At 36.9% G+C, this 14,545-nt stretch overlaps 1 protein-coding gene across 1 annotated transcript in view; it reads right to left on the reverse strand.

Moving 5' to 3' along the window:
* Window positions 1-749: 749 nt before the first annotated feature.
* sf3a1 (splicing factor 3a, subunit 1) overlaps window positions 750-14,545 on the reverse strand; it is a 39,076-nt gene continuing 25,280 nt past the window's right edge. The window contains exons 9-16 of the mRNA XM_072587560.1: window positions 11,398-11,583; window positions 8,688-8,809; window positions 7,242-7,487; window positions 6,108-6,315; window positions 4,866-5,014; window positions 3,043-3,144; window positions 1,996-2,067; window positions 750-1,284 (exon numbers count right to left, since the gene is read on the reverse strand). Coding sequence (XP_072443661.1) covers window positions 1,183-1,284; window positions 1,996-2,067; window positions 3,043-3,144; window positions 4,866-5,014; window positions 6,108-6,315; window positions 7,242-7,487; window positions 8,688-8,809; window positions 11,398-11,583 — 1,187 coding nt within the window. The 3' untranslated portion in view covers window positions 750-1,182. The remainder of the gene's footprint in view (window positions 1,285-1,995; window positions 2,068-3,042; window positions 3,145-4,865; window positions 5,015-6,107; window positions 6,316-7,241; window positions 7,488-8,687; window positions 8,810-11,397; window positions 11,584-14,545) is intronic.

A 14,545-nucleotide genomic window follows, 5' to 3' on the forward strand; every position in this document is an offset into this window, starting at 1 on the left:
GAAGACAACCGCCAGTTTGATGAGCTGTCTAGGAGTACCAGACTACTAGATGAAAAAAAAATTCATACCTGATCTTTTTCCTCTTCTTGGCTAAATTGTTTTTTTCTCTCCTGAAAGTCAATCCCTGTAGAGAAATGTGTTTTCTTACCCCTTGCCTGGTATAGTGCGTGTATGTTTTGGGTGATTTAGATAGATAAACATTTATACTTCCATATTACAGAATGTGTGTTAATCAGTTTTGCAACTTCATTTGCAAAGTTTTGCTTTATTAACCAATAATTTTGCATTTCTTATAAAACTTGGTTGATAGATCATTTAAGACCTTAAAGAGAAATAACAATTAATTAGCCATCTCAGTAAATTGGATAAAATATTTGTTGTATATTATGACCAGTACAGCTGGGCCAACAACGTACTCCTTTTGTCTTGGTAATAACAATAAACAAGGATAAAATTAGTTGAAGTATATTTCTAAGTTTGTTCATGGTATAGAAATTAATAAAGAATATTACTTTAAACTGGAGAGAAATAGGGGAGAGAGTCAAACTAGTAAAAAGTAATTTTAAGATTAATATCAAGAAATTCTTACTCGTACAGAGTGAACAATATGTGGAATAATGTTGCAGATAGAGTAGTGACAAAGAGTCTGGAATAATATAAATAGCAATTGGATTTTGCAACTGAATGATTTTAGAATTTTAAATGGATGAATTAAAGATGTATCTCAAAGTAAAAAAAAACATTTAAAATTAAAGTCCAAAGACAAAAAAATTGACAATTTTATTAAAATTATTCAATAGAAAGCTAATGAAATAACCACATAAGGAGCTGGAAAGATAATTTAACCAACATAGGTTTTGTGAATGCAGTTCCTCAGAACACCAAATTTTGTTGGATCTCTTTTTTTAAGAGACCTTTTTTTTTTAAACAGAAGTCTATCAAAGTGAATGAATTACAAGCAATAAAAGAAACAGAACTTTTACTTTTTTTTTGAAAAATGTCCTTTAACTTGGACACAGAAGCTTTTCTAATATAACACACAGTTGCATTCTAAGTAAAAGATACTGCAAGACTGAACTCCATGTTCAAAAAGTTAATTTATAATGTTTTGAACCTTAAGAACGCATAGTTAAATTCACAATCCTTCAGATGTAAAAAGATAGTTCTAATTGCAGCCCGATGCTACTTCTTTCGACCTCCTCGTTCTTTGAAGGCAAGGTGGATGACTGAACCAGTAGTCACGTTGTAGTAGGCCAGAGAGTTTGAATCTTTAATGAAGATGCCCTAAAATTAAAAAGAGAGAGACTGCCATGAGCTTTTTTTAAAAAAAAAATTTTCTTTATCTCAACACAATTTATATGACATTTAGCTGTACTGTGTTACTAGTTACTACTAGCTGTATTTCAGGAAAACCCATAAACTCTCCAGCAATTCAAATGGGAGGCAAACAACAGTAAAACCACTTCAAACTACTAATCACTTTTTAGGGCAAGTTCACAAAAAAATGTGATCAACTGAAATGCAAGTGGAGCTTGGGCAATATTATACACTAAGTCAACAGAATAGAGAGATTACTTCCTTCCTCTTGAATCACAGTATATGTCACACATATACATTTTTTTTTTACAAAGGTAAAGTCGCCATAGTCCAACTGGACAATAGGGCTGTTCTCTCATTTGAGTTAACTGATGGCAGTTTAACCCAAGGGTCACCTTGCTTCAGGCAAAGGGAGAGGTTGAGAAGTAGAGTCCTTCATGGCAGGAATGGTGCAAGAATTGAACTCTCATACTGTGCATCACAAACCAGCTGTCCGGTGAACTAAACTAACCGACCCCTAATAGATAGAATTAGTTACTACCTGATGGTCACAAGTTACCAAATTATACAAAGGCAAAATGTCTCCAGAAGTAACAGTAGAAACCGAAGCATGTACTTAAGTGTTACTGGAAACATGTTCTCTCAATTACTGCTGGAGTTTGTACATTTCTTACATACCTCATATTGAAGCTTCTGTTTACCAGCTGGCATTCCTGTAGCCTCATGGATTTTCACCTTGACAACAGATACCTAAAAAACAATTTGTGGATCAATCTCAATAATACTTGAAATCAAGTTAAAAAACAATATCAAAGCTCACGATGAAGCCAATTTTTGATTGGTCTAAGCAATCCAGTACGGAATACAGAAGAAATTTGTTTATACAGAATATTTAGAATGTGGAATTTGCTACTAAATAGTTGAAGTACAAAATACTAGTTGAGGAGTTTAACAAAAAAAAAGCATTCAAAGCCCGTTAATAGGATGGATATTATTAAGCTAGAGAGGGTTCAGAAAAGGTTTACTAGGATGTTGCTGGATATGGAAGGTTTGAGTTATAAAGAAAGGCTAAATAAGTTGAGACCTTTTTTCACTGGAGCTTAAGAGGTTGAGGTGACATTATATCTGTTTAGAAAGTCATGAGGGGTTAATGTAGGATGGGGGTTTTTAAACTAGAGGACTTTTTTTTTATACAGAGGGTGATTCATTTGTGGAATGAACTTCCTGACGAAGTGGTGGATACATGCAGTTACAATGTTTAAAAGACACTTAGATAAGTACATGAACAGGAAAGGTTTGGAGGGATATGGGCGAGGAGCAGACAGTGGGACTAGTTTAGCTTGGGATTACTTATAGCATAGACTGGTTGGACCAAAGGGTCTGCTTTCATGCTGTATGGCATCTATGGCAGAGGGAGAGGTATGACAAACAGAGGATCAGAAGGACGTATCCATAGGGTTAAGTGAAGTAGGATGGGAGAATGTTCATGTGGAGCATAAATGCCAGCAGATTAGATTTATTGGATCAAATAATCCCTTTATGAACTGTAAATACCGTGTAACTGGACCACATGAATGACAGGGGAAACTGCACGTGGCAGTGATAGCTTTGAAACATCAAGCGTTTTCTTTTCCCCTTTCCAAAGCATTTTTAACATATTATCTTGCTATACTGAATCCATGTTGTTAATCATTCATACGTTACAATTTCATAGTTTACCCATACCTGATCTGTTAGAGGAAGGGTGAAAACAAGGATCTGGCCATTCAGTTTCCATTCCGATTTATCTTGCATGTTGGGGACCTGTATCTTGACGGTAACTGGACCCTTAAAGCAAAATAATTGATCACATTTGAATATGCAAAGTTGCTTTATTAAAATAAAATTGTTTACATTCTGTTGAAATGCATTACTTTCTAAAGGCATGAGGTGGGAAGTGCTGGTATTGGACCGCAGCGGACAATGTTAAAAATCACAACACCAGATTAGAGTCCAAAAGGTTTATTTGGAAGTACAAGCTTTCAGAGCGCTGCTCCTTTGTCAGGTAGCTAGTCACTAGCTACCTAACAAAGCAGCAGCGCGCCGAAAGCTTGTACTTCCAAATAAATCTTTTGGGCTATAACCTGGTGAGAGATCTCTAACTTACTTTCTGAAATACAAGCAAAAGCATTGCACATCTAGTTAAAAGCAGCACCAAAAATATACATGTAATGCACGTTTTATATTATTTTGAGAAATTGTTAATCTTAAATGTAATACAATAAACCCGAAAGCAAGTACCAAAACTAAAAATAAACTGTGAAAAGGAAGTTTGTAAATGTTGGAATAAATGTTGAAAGAAAAAGTGCAATGTTATAGGACCTAAATGGCAAAAGAACAAGTGTAACTAGAGAAACCTCAAAACCAACAGCATTCTAAATAGATAATTAGATAAGTAGGCTACTAAGTAAATGAAAATGATCAATTTGTTCAAAACTCTGCTAGGCCACAGCAAGTATAGAGTGCAGTTTCCCAACACAAATGCCGTGAAACCCACAGAATGTGCACCATGTAAAATGAAGGTAGGGATGGCAAATTACAGTTAGGAAGAGTGTGATTTGAGATACTACTGATCATTTGAACTGCAACAGAAAGGGGATTTAACAAAGTTTTTGTGTTTAGGAATCCCTATATAGTGTGGAAACAAGCCATTTGGCCCAACAAATCCACGTCGATCCCCCAAAGAGTAACCCACCCAGACCCATTCCCCTACCCTATTGCTCTACATTATCCCTGACTAATGCACCTAACCTACACATCCCTGAACACTGTGGGAAATTTAGCATGGCCAATTCACCTAACCTGCAATTCACTTAATCTTTGGATCATGGGAAGAAACCAGAGCACCTGGAGGAAATGCACACAGACACTGGAAGAATGTGCAAACTCATCACAGACAGCTACCCAAGGCTGGAATCAAACCTGAGCCCCTGGCGCTGAGGCAGCAGTGCTAACCACTCAGCCTATGTTGTTAAAATGATGACCATTCTAAGTTATCAGAAGAGTTTTGAAGAAGTTTATCCATGCAGTGTTGTTAAAAGCATGGAATGCTTTAGCAAAAAAGTATTAGAAGTAGAGATAATGACATCTTGTAATAGAAAACTGAGCAAATATTTGAAGTACAACATGACACAAGAGGTGAACAAAAGAGACCAACATAACAGGCCAGTTTCAGTACATGCAATCAGATATGATGTAAGATCTGAAGATGTCTTTTATAAAAATGTTTTGATTAAAAAGTAACCATGTCTAAATTTTTTAATATTGTTTATGGATTCATAAATATATTTAGGCTGCATGTCATTCCCTAATGCAGGAAATCCTATTAGAGAGCTGCAAAAAAAGGCTCAAATTTGCTGAGAATTCAAATAACATTTTGTTGTTAGCTGGTTGGATAAAACAATGCAAACAAAGCATTTGCAAGCTCATTTAGCAAAAAACATGTCTCAACATGTCCTTAAATATGAAGCAAACATTATTTAACTTGGTTTTTAAAAAATACAATATACCTTGTTTCTTCGTAGAAACTCTTCCTCTGGGATAAGATTTTCCTCACTTTTCATCTTTTTGGCTGCTGGTTCATCATCTAGTGGGGGTGGAGGACGAGGCAGTGAAGAAGGAATTGGGGCAGGAACCACTGGAGGTGCAGGTACAAACGCTGGTTGTAACAGAAACAAAGGATTCACTTTACAACTTCAATGTCCTTTTTTTTTGAAACATACGTTTTTTAATATATTAAAACAAAATTTAAATAAGCATTTTGTAAAATACAATGTGCTATATGTAATCATGAAATCTAGCCAACTGCAAGGCAAAAGTCAGACAGTCCATTGCCTCTAACTAGTTATAGCAGTAACATTAATTTATCAAAGCATAAATTTCATGAATATGAGCAATGTCACCTGAGAGGGACAGAAAAATACATTTTAGCACTTATGTATTACATGGTGTAATAACCCCAATCTCAAAATAATGCATTCTCTAACTTACTGTAAGAAACATTGGAAGGAACAATTATCCTGTAGTATATTATCTTTAAAAACCTCAGGATGTGCGGAGGCATTTTACTTCAAAAGGTACTAATTGACTGCGTAGTCACTGTTGTAGCGTCAGAAACGTGACAGCATGTTTATACATGGCAAGCCTACAAGTGGCAATGGCAATCAGGTACTTTGTTTCAGGAAGTATTGGCCAGGACAGAAAATGTTGACAACATCAGGATAGTTCCCCAGCTAATCTTCTCAAAAATTCCATGGGATCTTTCATGCCTGCCTGAGGGAGCAGATGAATTTCAAATCTATCCCACCATCAAAAGGGCAGCACCTCCAAAAATGAAGAACTCCCTTCCCCAACGTCAGTCTGGATAATTTGATTCAGATTCAGCAATGAGGCTTCTAATTCTCAAGGGATGAGTGTGTCAACAACTGCCCCATAGCTGACACCTTACAACAGATTGCTAGGATTTCTTAATAAAATGAAAATCTATTTTTTATTGGTTAATATTCCTTCTTGTTGCTGCTCAAGACCAAAAATAGCATCTCTTCTGTTCCATTCCATAAATTTCAGAGATGCAATGAAGATACTGTTCCAATGTCAGTCAACTATATTACTAATGTCAAGAAGCTCCTATGTGGACATGTGCAAGTATTAGTTAGAAACTTTGAATGAGAAAAAAAACAACAAAATGTTTGGATTCATATTCACAAATCGATCTAGAGTGTAAAACTGTAAAATATTTTAAATAATTTTACTTGCTGGTACCACCATTGGTGGTGGGCGTGGAGTTAAAACTGGTGGTGCCGATGGAGGCATTGGCACAACGTTGATTCGAGGTCCAGGGATCATAGGTGGCATGGGAGCTGTTATAACAGGTCCAGGTGCTAATCTGATAACAGGAGACATTGGTGGCCTGGGGAGAACCGGCATTGATGACATAACATTCCGCACTGGGGGAGGCATCTAAATGATTTTAAAAAGAGTTTAATTGTACCATATCTCTAAATGCAAATCATCACATTTTTCCTGCACACAAAATCCCAACACAATTTAACTTCTCATCTCAATTTCTATGACTGTACTCAGAACAAATACTGCCTTTGTAAACTACTCTTGCTACAATCACATTGTCCCAGTAATAGCAGTGAGGCACTTCCATTTCACTAGTTAACAATAAAATATTTTGTTAATTTTATACTAGTGCCATAACAATTTAAAAAATTCAAAACAGGATCTGATCCTATTACCCTGTTTTCCAATCCATTTCAGCTTGATCTCAACTTTTCCATGCATGATGTCATGTAAGATCAACTATACTGTGCAAAGTTTTGTCAGAGCAACTTCCAAGTGTTACTGAAGCATTACAAATCAAAATGTAAACTGTCACATTCTATTTTTCAGTTAAGAATGACTGGATAAGATTTTCAAAAGCATTGTTGAACATTTTCTATTTGTGTGGATAGTCTTCTGGATATTTTACGATTAAAGTTTGAAAATACAAATGAATTCAGACAGACAATTATTTGGATTAGCTCATTCTTGATTACTTCTTCTTCTGATGCTGGAAGAGGGAAATCAGTAATGTTGTTACATTTTATCACATGGCTCATTTCCAAGTACTGCATATATTGGACTGGAAACAGGATTCAAAATAGAAATAGAACGAATGTATTTGAAGCCTCAGGAGGTGGAAGATGGTACAGATCCACTTATTTACTACTGAAAATTAGAGTAAATTGTTAGATAACAGACCCGTAGCAAATATGTTTCAACTGTAGGCTTTTAACTAGCACATTACTAAGATCTAGATTTTTGTCTACATTACTATTCCATCCAACCCTGAAAATGAAATGCTTGTAACCATTTTCAAGGCAGTTGTTAGAACTTACAGAAGGTGGTCGAGGCATTGATGTGATTGGTGGAGCATTCATAGAAGAATTTGATCCAGATGAAGGTGGTGGGGGCTGTGGAGGTAAATCAGCAGGTTTACTGGGTCCAATCTTCTCTTTTGTGTCATCTTCCGGAACCAATCCCTTGGCCTTGTGGATGGCTTCGATCTGCTCTTGCAGTGTGATGTTGGCTTGTGCAGCTTGTTGTGTTCGTGCCATGCTGCCAGAATGACCGTCCCAAGTAACCTTTGCCAAAAAAGAAAACATAGATAGGCATTTCTTATTAGCTTGTTTATTATTTTACGATTATAATTAATGAACAGCTTCTCTGCAATATCAAATAATTATTTCGGAGTAACTATGCCTTCAATTTCTGAATTAATCTGTATGAAAAAAGATTTACCATCTACTTTAGACAATAGACAATTATTATTTTATTTCCAAATGCTTTCCCTGATAGGTATAATCTGCTTATTCAATCATCAGCACTTTGTGTTGTGCTGTCATGTTACTTTCCATAGTTTAATTTCTTTTACAAGCTTTTCTTTAAATATAAATGGACTTACTAAAATTTAGAAAATACATTTAATCACAATGTACTCATTCGTAAGCAATTATGACTGAATAAGTGGGAGAGAATAGCTGGTGAATGAATTTATATATACTGTATTCATTTGCTAGGTATTCATATACAAGGGAAAGATTACGGCTACAGCTGTGAAATTTCAGTAATAAGAAGCATCAGGAGATCCTTGACGTTCAATGGCATTACCCTCACCAAGTTCCTCATGGTCAACAGTCTGGGATTACCACTGACCAGAAAGTGAATTGGACTAGCCTTAGGAATACGGTGGCTATATGGGCAGTTCAGAGGTTGGGATTTCTGTGGTAATTAAACTCCTCCCTCCGCATAGCTTGTCCATCATCTATAAGTCAAGAATATGATGGAACACTCCCAATTTGCCTAGATGACTACAGCTCCAACAGCACTCAAGATGCTCGACACCATATGACTCCCTCCACTACTGACACTCATTAGTAGCAGCAGCACGTACAATCTACGAGATGCACTGCAGAATTTTCACCAAGGTCAGCTAGACAGCACTTTCCAAATCCAAAATCATTCCCATTTAGAAAGGCAAAGGTAGCAGATACATGGGAACATGACCACCTGCAAGATCCCCTCCAAACCACTCACACTCCTGACTTGGAAATATATTGCCACTCCTGAATTCTGAAACTCCTTCCTTCATGTCATTATGGGTCTACCTACAGCAAATGACTTGCTGCAGTTCAAGAAGGCAGCTAATTACCATCTTCTCAAATACTGGCCTAGCTGGTGATGCTTGCATCCCATGAATGGATTCTTTGAAAAATCTGCATCAAAGTATCATTTGAACAATATGTAAATTACAAGAGATTTTCACAATAATAGGATGTTTGTACCTTCTCTTCTGGTTTCTGGATTTCTTCTTCACCAATCTTCTTACCAATGGCTGTTTCTTCCACACCAAAGATGTCAGTACGTCGCTCAGCCAGCTGCTTCAAACTACTTTCAATATCCAGACCTGATGGAGAAAACAAATCATATCAAAAGATCAAAATCTTTATGAAAAATAAATATGAAAGTAAGAAACTCACAAAATTTGCAGAATTTTTCACTGCAAATTCTTGTTCTATAGATTACCAGAAAACGTTGGTCTGGAGAGCAGGCAGCATTCCTCATCAATTAATCAGTGGAACAAAATTTAACATCACATTAGGGTGCACAACTTCTGTTTCTACACTGTCTTTAATTGACCATTTTAAAACAAGAAACACATTAACAATGAGCAATAAACAGCTAAAGTATTCTAGGTTGCTAAGATAGGACACACATATTTTACCGGATCAAGTGAAACATTAAATGTTTGTCATATGAATTGAGAGTTCAAGCAGTGATGTTGTGAGGTGGTACACCTGAGGAAAGGACAAAAGCATTAACAAGGTGGTCTTCCATGCTTCTACCAGTTACAAATTGGCACCAGCAGATGCAGAGTAGTTTGCAAACTGTGCAAGATCAAAAGGGAAAATTGGATTTGTGCCACGAGAAAATTTCCAGATATTTAAATGAACTGATAATTCTTTCCTACTTTTACAATTATATAAACAGATGGTAATAAGTAGGCTCTTAAGTGCACATTAGGGAAAGGAATTACATGGAACAAATGCAGTCAAAGCTAAGAAACAAAACACAACACAAGAACATAGATGGGAGACAGAGGGCGCTGGTGGAGGGTTGCTTTACAGACTGGATGCCTGTGACCAGCAGTGTGCCACAAGGATCGGAGCTGGGTCCACTGCTTTTTGTCATTTCTATAAAAATGATTTGGATGTGAACATAGGAGGTATGCTTAGTAAGTCTGCAGATGACTTCAAAATTGGAGGTGTAGTGGACAGTGAAGGAGGTTACCTCAGAGTACAATGGGACATGGATCAGATGGGCCAAGGAGTGGCAGATGTATAAATATGAGCTGCAGCAATTCCGAAAGGCAATTCAGGGCAGGGCATCTAATTTCATAGTTTGGACCTTGGCGAGGTGGGGGGGGGGGGGGGGGGGGGGGTAATGTTGATGAACAAAAGAGACCTTGGAGTGCAGGTTCATAATTCTTTGAAAGTGGAGTTGCAGGTAGACAGGATAATGAACGCGTTCGGTCCACTTGCCTTTATTGATCAGTATATACAGTATAGGAGTTGGGAGATCATGTATCATGTTGCGGCTGTACAGGACCTTGGTTAGGCCACTTTTGGAACACTGCTATTGGAAGGATGTTGTGTAACTTGAAATGGTTCAAAAAAGATTTACAATAATGTTTCCAAGATTGAAGAGTTTGAGCTACAGGGAGAGGTTGAATAGGCTGGGGCTGTTTTCCCTGGAGCAGAGGCTGAGGAATGACACAGATGTTTATAAAATCATGAGGGGCTTGATAGGATGAACAGCTAAGGACTTTTTCCAAGCTAGAGTCGTCCAAAACTACAGGGCAGAGGGGAAAGATTTAAAAGGGACGTATGGGGCAATCTTTTCACAAAGAGGGTGGTGTCTGTATGGAATGAGCTGCCAGATGAAGTGGTGGAGGTTGGTACAATTACAACATTTAAAAGGCATCTGAATGGGTACATGAATAGGAAGGGTTGAGGGGGACAAGGGCTAACTGTTGGCAAATGGGACTAGATTGATTTAGGATATCTAGTCAGCATAGACAAGGTGAACTGAAGGGTCTGTTTTGCATGGTGTATACCTCTATGACTATATATACACAAGTAAATAGACATACAAGTTAGCAGCCAGAGGAGGCCATTTGACCCCTCTAGCCTTCACCACCACTCAAAATCACAGCTGCCCTTGCCTCATACTCTAAATTTCTCTTTTTAATCTTCTACTTACTCTTTGCTAATATTTCTATTCTGTCCAGTCTTCTGATCAGCCACTCACTTTGCCAAACTTTATACTTTTTCTTTTACTTGGATGCAACTTTTAAACTTACTTAGTTTAGGGCTGGTACATGCTTCATTAGAATGTTTATTTCTTGCTGGAATGTATTTTTCCTCAGTATTCTTAAATTCCTGTTACTACTCCCCGCCTTATCCTAGTTTTTTACATCACTTTAGCCACTCTATCTACATGCCTCAAAATTATCCACAGTAGTTCAATTCACTCTTCTCTTCCTCAGGCTAAGTGAGCCAATTAATTAATCCCATTTTGTACATTACCAGATCTAGTACAGTGTGCTCTTTGATTGGCTCTAGGACATAGTGCTCTAAACAACTGTCCAGAAAACATGAAGAGCTCATCATCCCATTACCCTTGCCAACCGGATTCATCCAATCTATGTATAAATTAGAATCGTCCACTAATATTGCCATACCTTTCTCGGAAGCCCCCATTATTTCTTTCTGTATTTCCTATCATACAGCGTGGTAGCTGTAGGGGTCCCATAAACCAGTCCCACAGTGAATTCTTATCTTTACTACTTTTTAATCTCTTCCCAAACTGATTCTCCATTCTGATGTCCAAACCAACGGCGATTTCACTCTAATGTGCTGATGTCATCCCTAATTAACTGAGCAATCCTTGTACCGCTTCCCAGTTTCCTCCAGTATCACAAGTAACACTTGCCTGGGGCATATACTTCATCTTCACTCTGCTTTTCTCTGATAGAACGTTCACGTTGCTCCAACCAGCGAGGATCCAGCAGCCCAATACGCATGTGCTCTTGCATTTTGCTGGCAGGAATCTTTTCCCCAGTGATTGGAGAGATGAGATATTCATCAGGTGCAGGTGTACCAGCCACTGGTTTTGAAGCTAAAGGAATATAAATAATGTATACTCATTTTTTAGGTGAAACTTCTCAGCAATTGAGTAAAAGACACATATGTAGGCACACAAAAATCAAAGTTAAAAAATCACAAGATATTAAGTAGATTTGTTTCTCTAAATTTCAGAAGTGAAGCACAAATGCTGCAACCTCCCAGATAAAGTACAGGTCAAAGCAAAATTGTGGTCCAGTGTCATTCTGTTTAGCTTTTAATCTATACAGTACAAATGATGCCTGAAACTATAACAAGTCATTAAACAACATACATTTTTTATTAAAAAATCACTATTAATGTAATACCACGTTATGCAGCCGATTTATCCGACACAAACAGTAAGGAGTGTATAATACTACAAAAATCAATCTGGTGCAGAAACTTGGAATTTGGAGCTTTACAATTTAAATTAAAACAAATGAAACTGTAGTCTTACACTCTAGTACTTCCTAAATAAACTAAATGACAACTTGTTCAGTGTACAACAAACACTAGACCTGAACTAAATACATAAAGTTAAATAAACATGATGTCTTATATAAATATTCACTTTTTTTTAAACACTTATTTACTCTAAAAATTCAGTCACTGCTGTAAGTTAGATGTCACTAGATGGCTTGTTATAAAAAGCAACTGGTTCACTAACTTTCCTAGGAAACAGAACCTCATCAGTCCTACATGCTCTCACCTACATCTAACTTCACACCCAAACAACATAGATGTCCGACTTGAAACGCAATCATAGCATGAAGGAATTGGTAAGAAATCTAGTCTTGCCTAAATTTTAAGAACAAATGTAGTTTTTTAATATGGCAACTCCCACAAACAGCAATGAGAAAAATGGCTAGTCTTTCAGATGATTTAAATATGTATTGGTTAGGACATTGGAAGAGTTCATTCTTCTCTTCACTTCCACTCATTCCTGTTCTAGATATCTTTTAATCACCCTCTTCAGACATGTTATGATGCATGATTTATGAGATTTTAGTTAGATGTTAAAGCAATGCAGTAAAAGTGCCATCTTAATTAGTGTGGGCCAATATGTTAGCACTATTCACACACATAATTAGGGACCCTGATATAATCTACTATACTTCTAATCAGTAAAAGAACCTAACAGACACTACTATTGACCAAGTGTGCAAAATTAATTTGCAAAGTGCACGTTTCTGAAATGTAATCATTGCTTGCTTGTCGGAGAATGTTGAGGTGAAAGAGAGTCCAAGTCCTTTATCTTTCTTAGTTACTGAATGGTGATTGATATTTGTTAACAGTTATATGAAATATATTCAGCTGTCATGAGTGCATGCAAAGTGGTTCCATTTGTAGCTAGTCAGCAATTGTATTGGTTTATATTGTCAAACCCTATAATGGATCTTGACTGCAAATTTTGTTGACTCAGATGCCAAATGTTTTATAAAAAGTTGACACGTGTGCTATTAATTCATATAAAATTAATCTTTTCCGGTGTGAGGGTTGGGATTGCAGGTTTGAGGAATGTACTTTAAACATTTGGAGAAACTTCGTGGCAGCAGGTAGGAACTGGAGGCAGTGCTAAAGTTTGGCAAGAAATAAGGTGAGAATTGCATCAGAAGATGAAGATGCTGCTAAACTGCAGCATTCAACTAGGCTCTTGTGGGCAGTGGCAGTATTTCTACCTCTAGGCGAGAAGATCCAGGTTCAAGTCCCACCTGTCCCAGACATGCATCATAACATGTCTGAAGAGGGTGATTAAAAGATATCTAGAACAGGAATGAGTGGAAGTGAAGATAATGTCACTATGACTGAGGAGGAGGATGGCAAGTACACCAAGCTAAACAGTGGAAACCAGGAATGCACTGTGAATAATAATTTGCTCCATCATTGGAAGTTCTTCATCAACACGCACCAACTCTGATCTCCTTCTCTGAAAATAAATGTCGATGAATTTGCAGTTTACAAAAAAAATGAACCAGCATGATGTCAGTTTTGTACTTATATGTATGGAAAAATCCAAGTGAGTTTTATTGCCTAAGGCAATGGCAGTTTATTTTCCATAAACTAATGGCTTTGGATTCCTAACTTTTTTTTATAGAAAAACAGCACACAAAGTGTACTTTGATTAAATTCATTACTCTCCTCAAACTTGCCAAGTTTACCATTGAGAAGGTAGCAGGAGGCTGCAGTGGCCCATGCCACAATCAGAGACATACGTCTGATGAGGTTAGGGCTTGAACCTGGATATTCTAGCTCAGAGGTAGAGACATTAATTCAATGTCATAAGAGTCCAGGCGAATGCTGCAAATTAGGCCTCTACATGGCCCTAGGCATCAACGTCTTAAGATTCTGCTCCCACATTATCTTCCCTCCAATTTTTTAGCTCAGATCTGACAGTGTTAGGAGTAACTTATCAAAACTTTCAAGATGATAAACGTATTAAAATAAACTGAATTCACCTCATCGTAAGTAAATACAATAATGGCCTAAAGAGCAAGTTGCTGACATCCTATCAAAAAAAAAGCATAAGGAGAAAATAATGGAATCAATCCTGCTCTGGCAAGCTTTTCACTGTAGGGGTGCTCTGGTTGTGGCATACTCCCAACTAAGTATACCATAAAATACTCTTCAGGCATGGTTTTTGAGATTTCAGAATTCTTACGATGTATGATAATACTGCAATGATCATCAATTCCTCAATTTTATGCTAGATAGATGAAACGAACAAGGAAACAGTATAACTTTGAGAGAAAATTTATGAAGAATAGTTACAATATAAAAGGTACTACCAGGATCAAGAAAAATAAAATGAGCAAGTTATTTATAATTTTAAAACTAATTCAAGAAAATTGTTCATTTTGTCAGGGAAATACATTCTGTCTACATGCTTGATTCCATTAACTTCTTCCAGACTAACAGTGCAACCAATTAATATAAATCATTGTCTTTGAGATCAATGAAGATCTCCATTAAAAGCA

This window comes from Chiloscyllium punctatum, chromosome 17 (genome assembly GCF_047496795.1).
Source record: "Chiloscyllium punctatum isolate Juve2018m chromosome 17, sChiPun1.3, whole genome shotgun sequence".
NCBI lineage: Eukaryota > Metazoa > Chordata > Chondrichthyes > Orectolobiformes > Hemiscylliidae > Chiloscyllium > Chiloscyllium punctatum.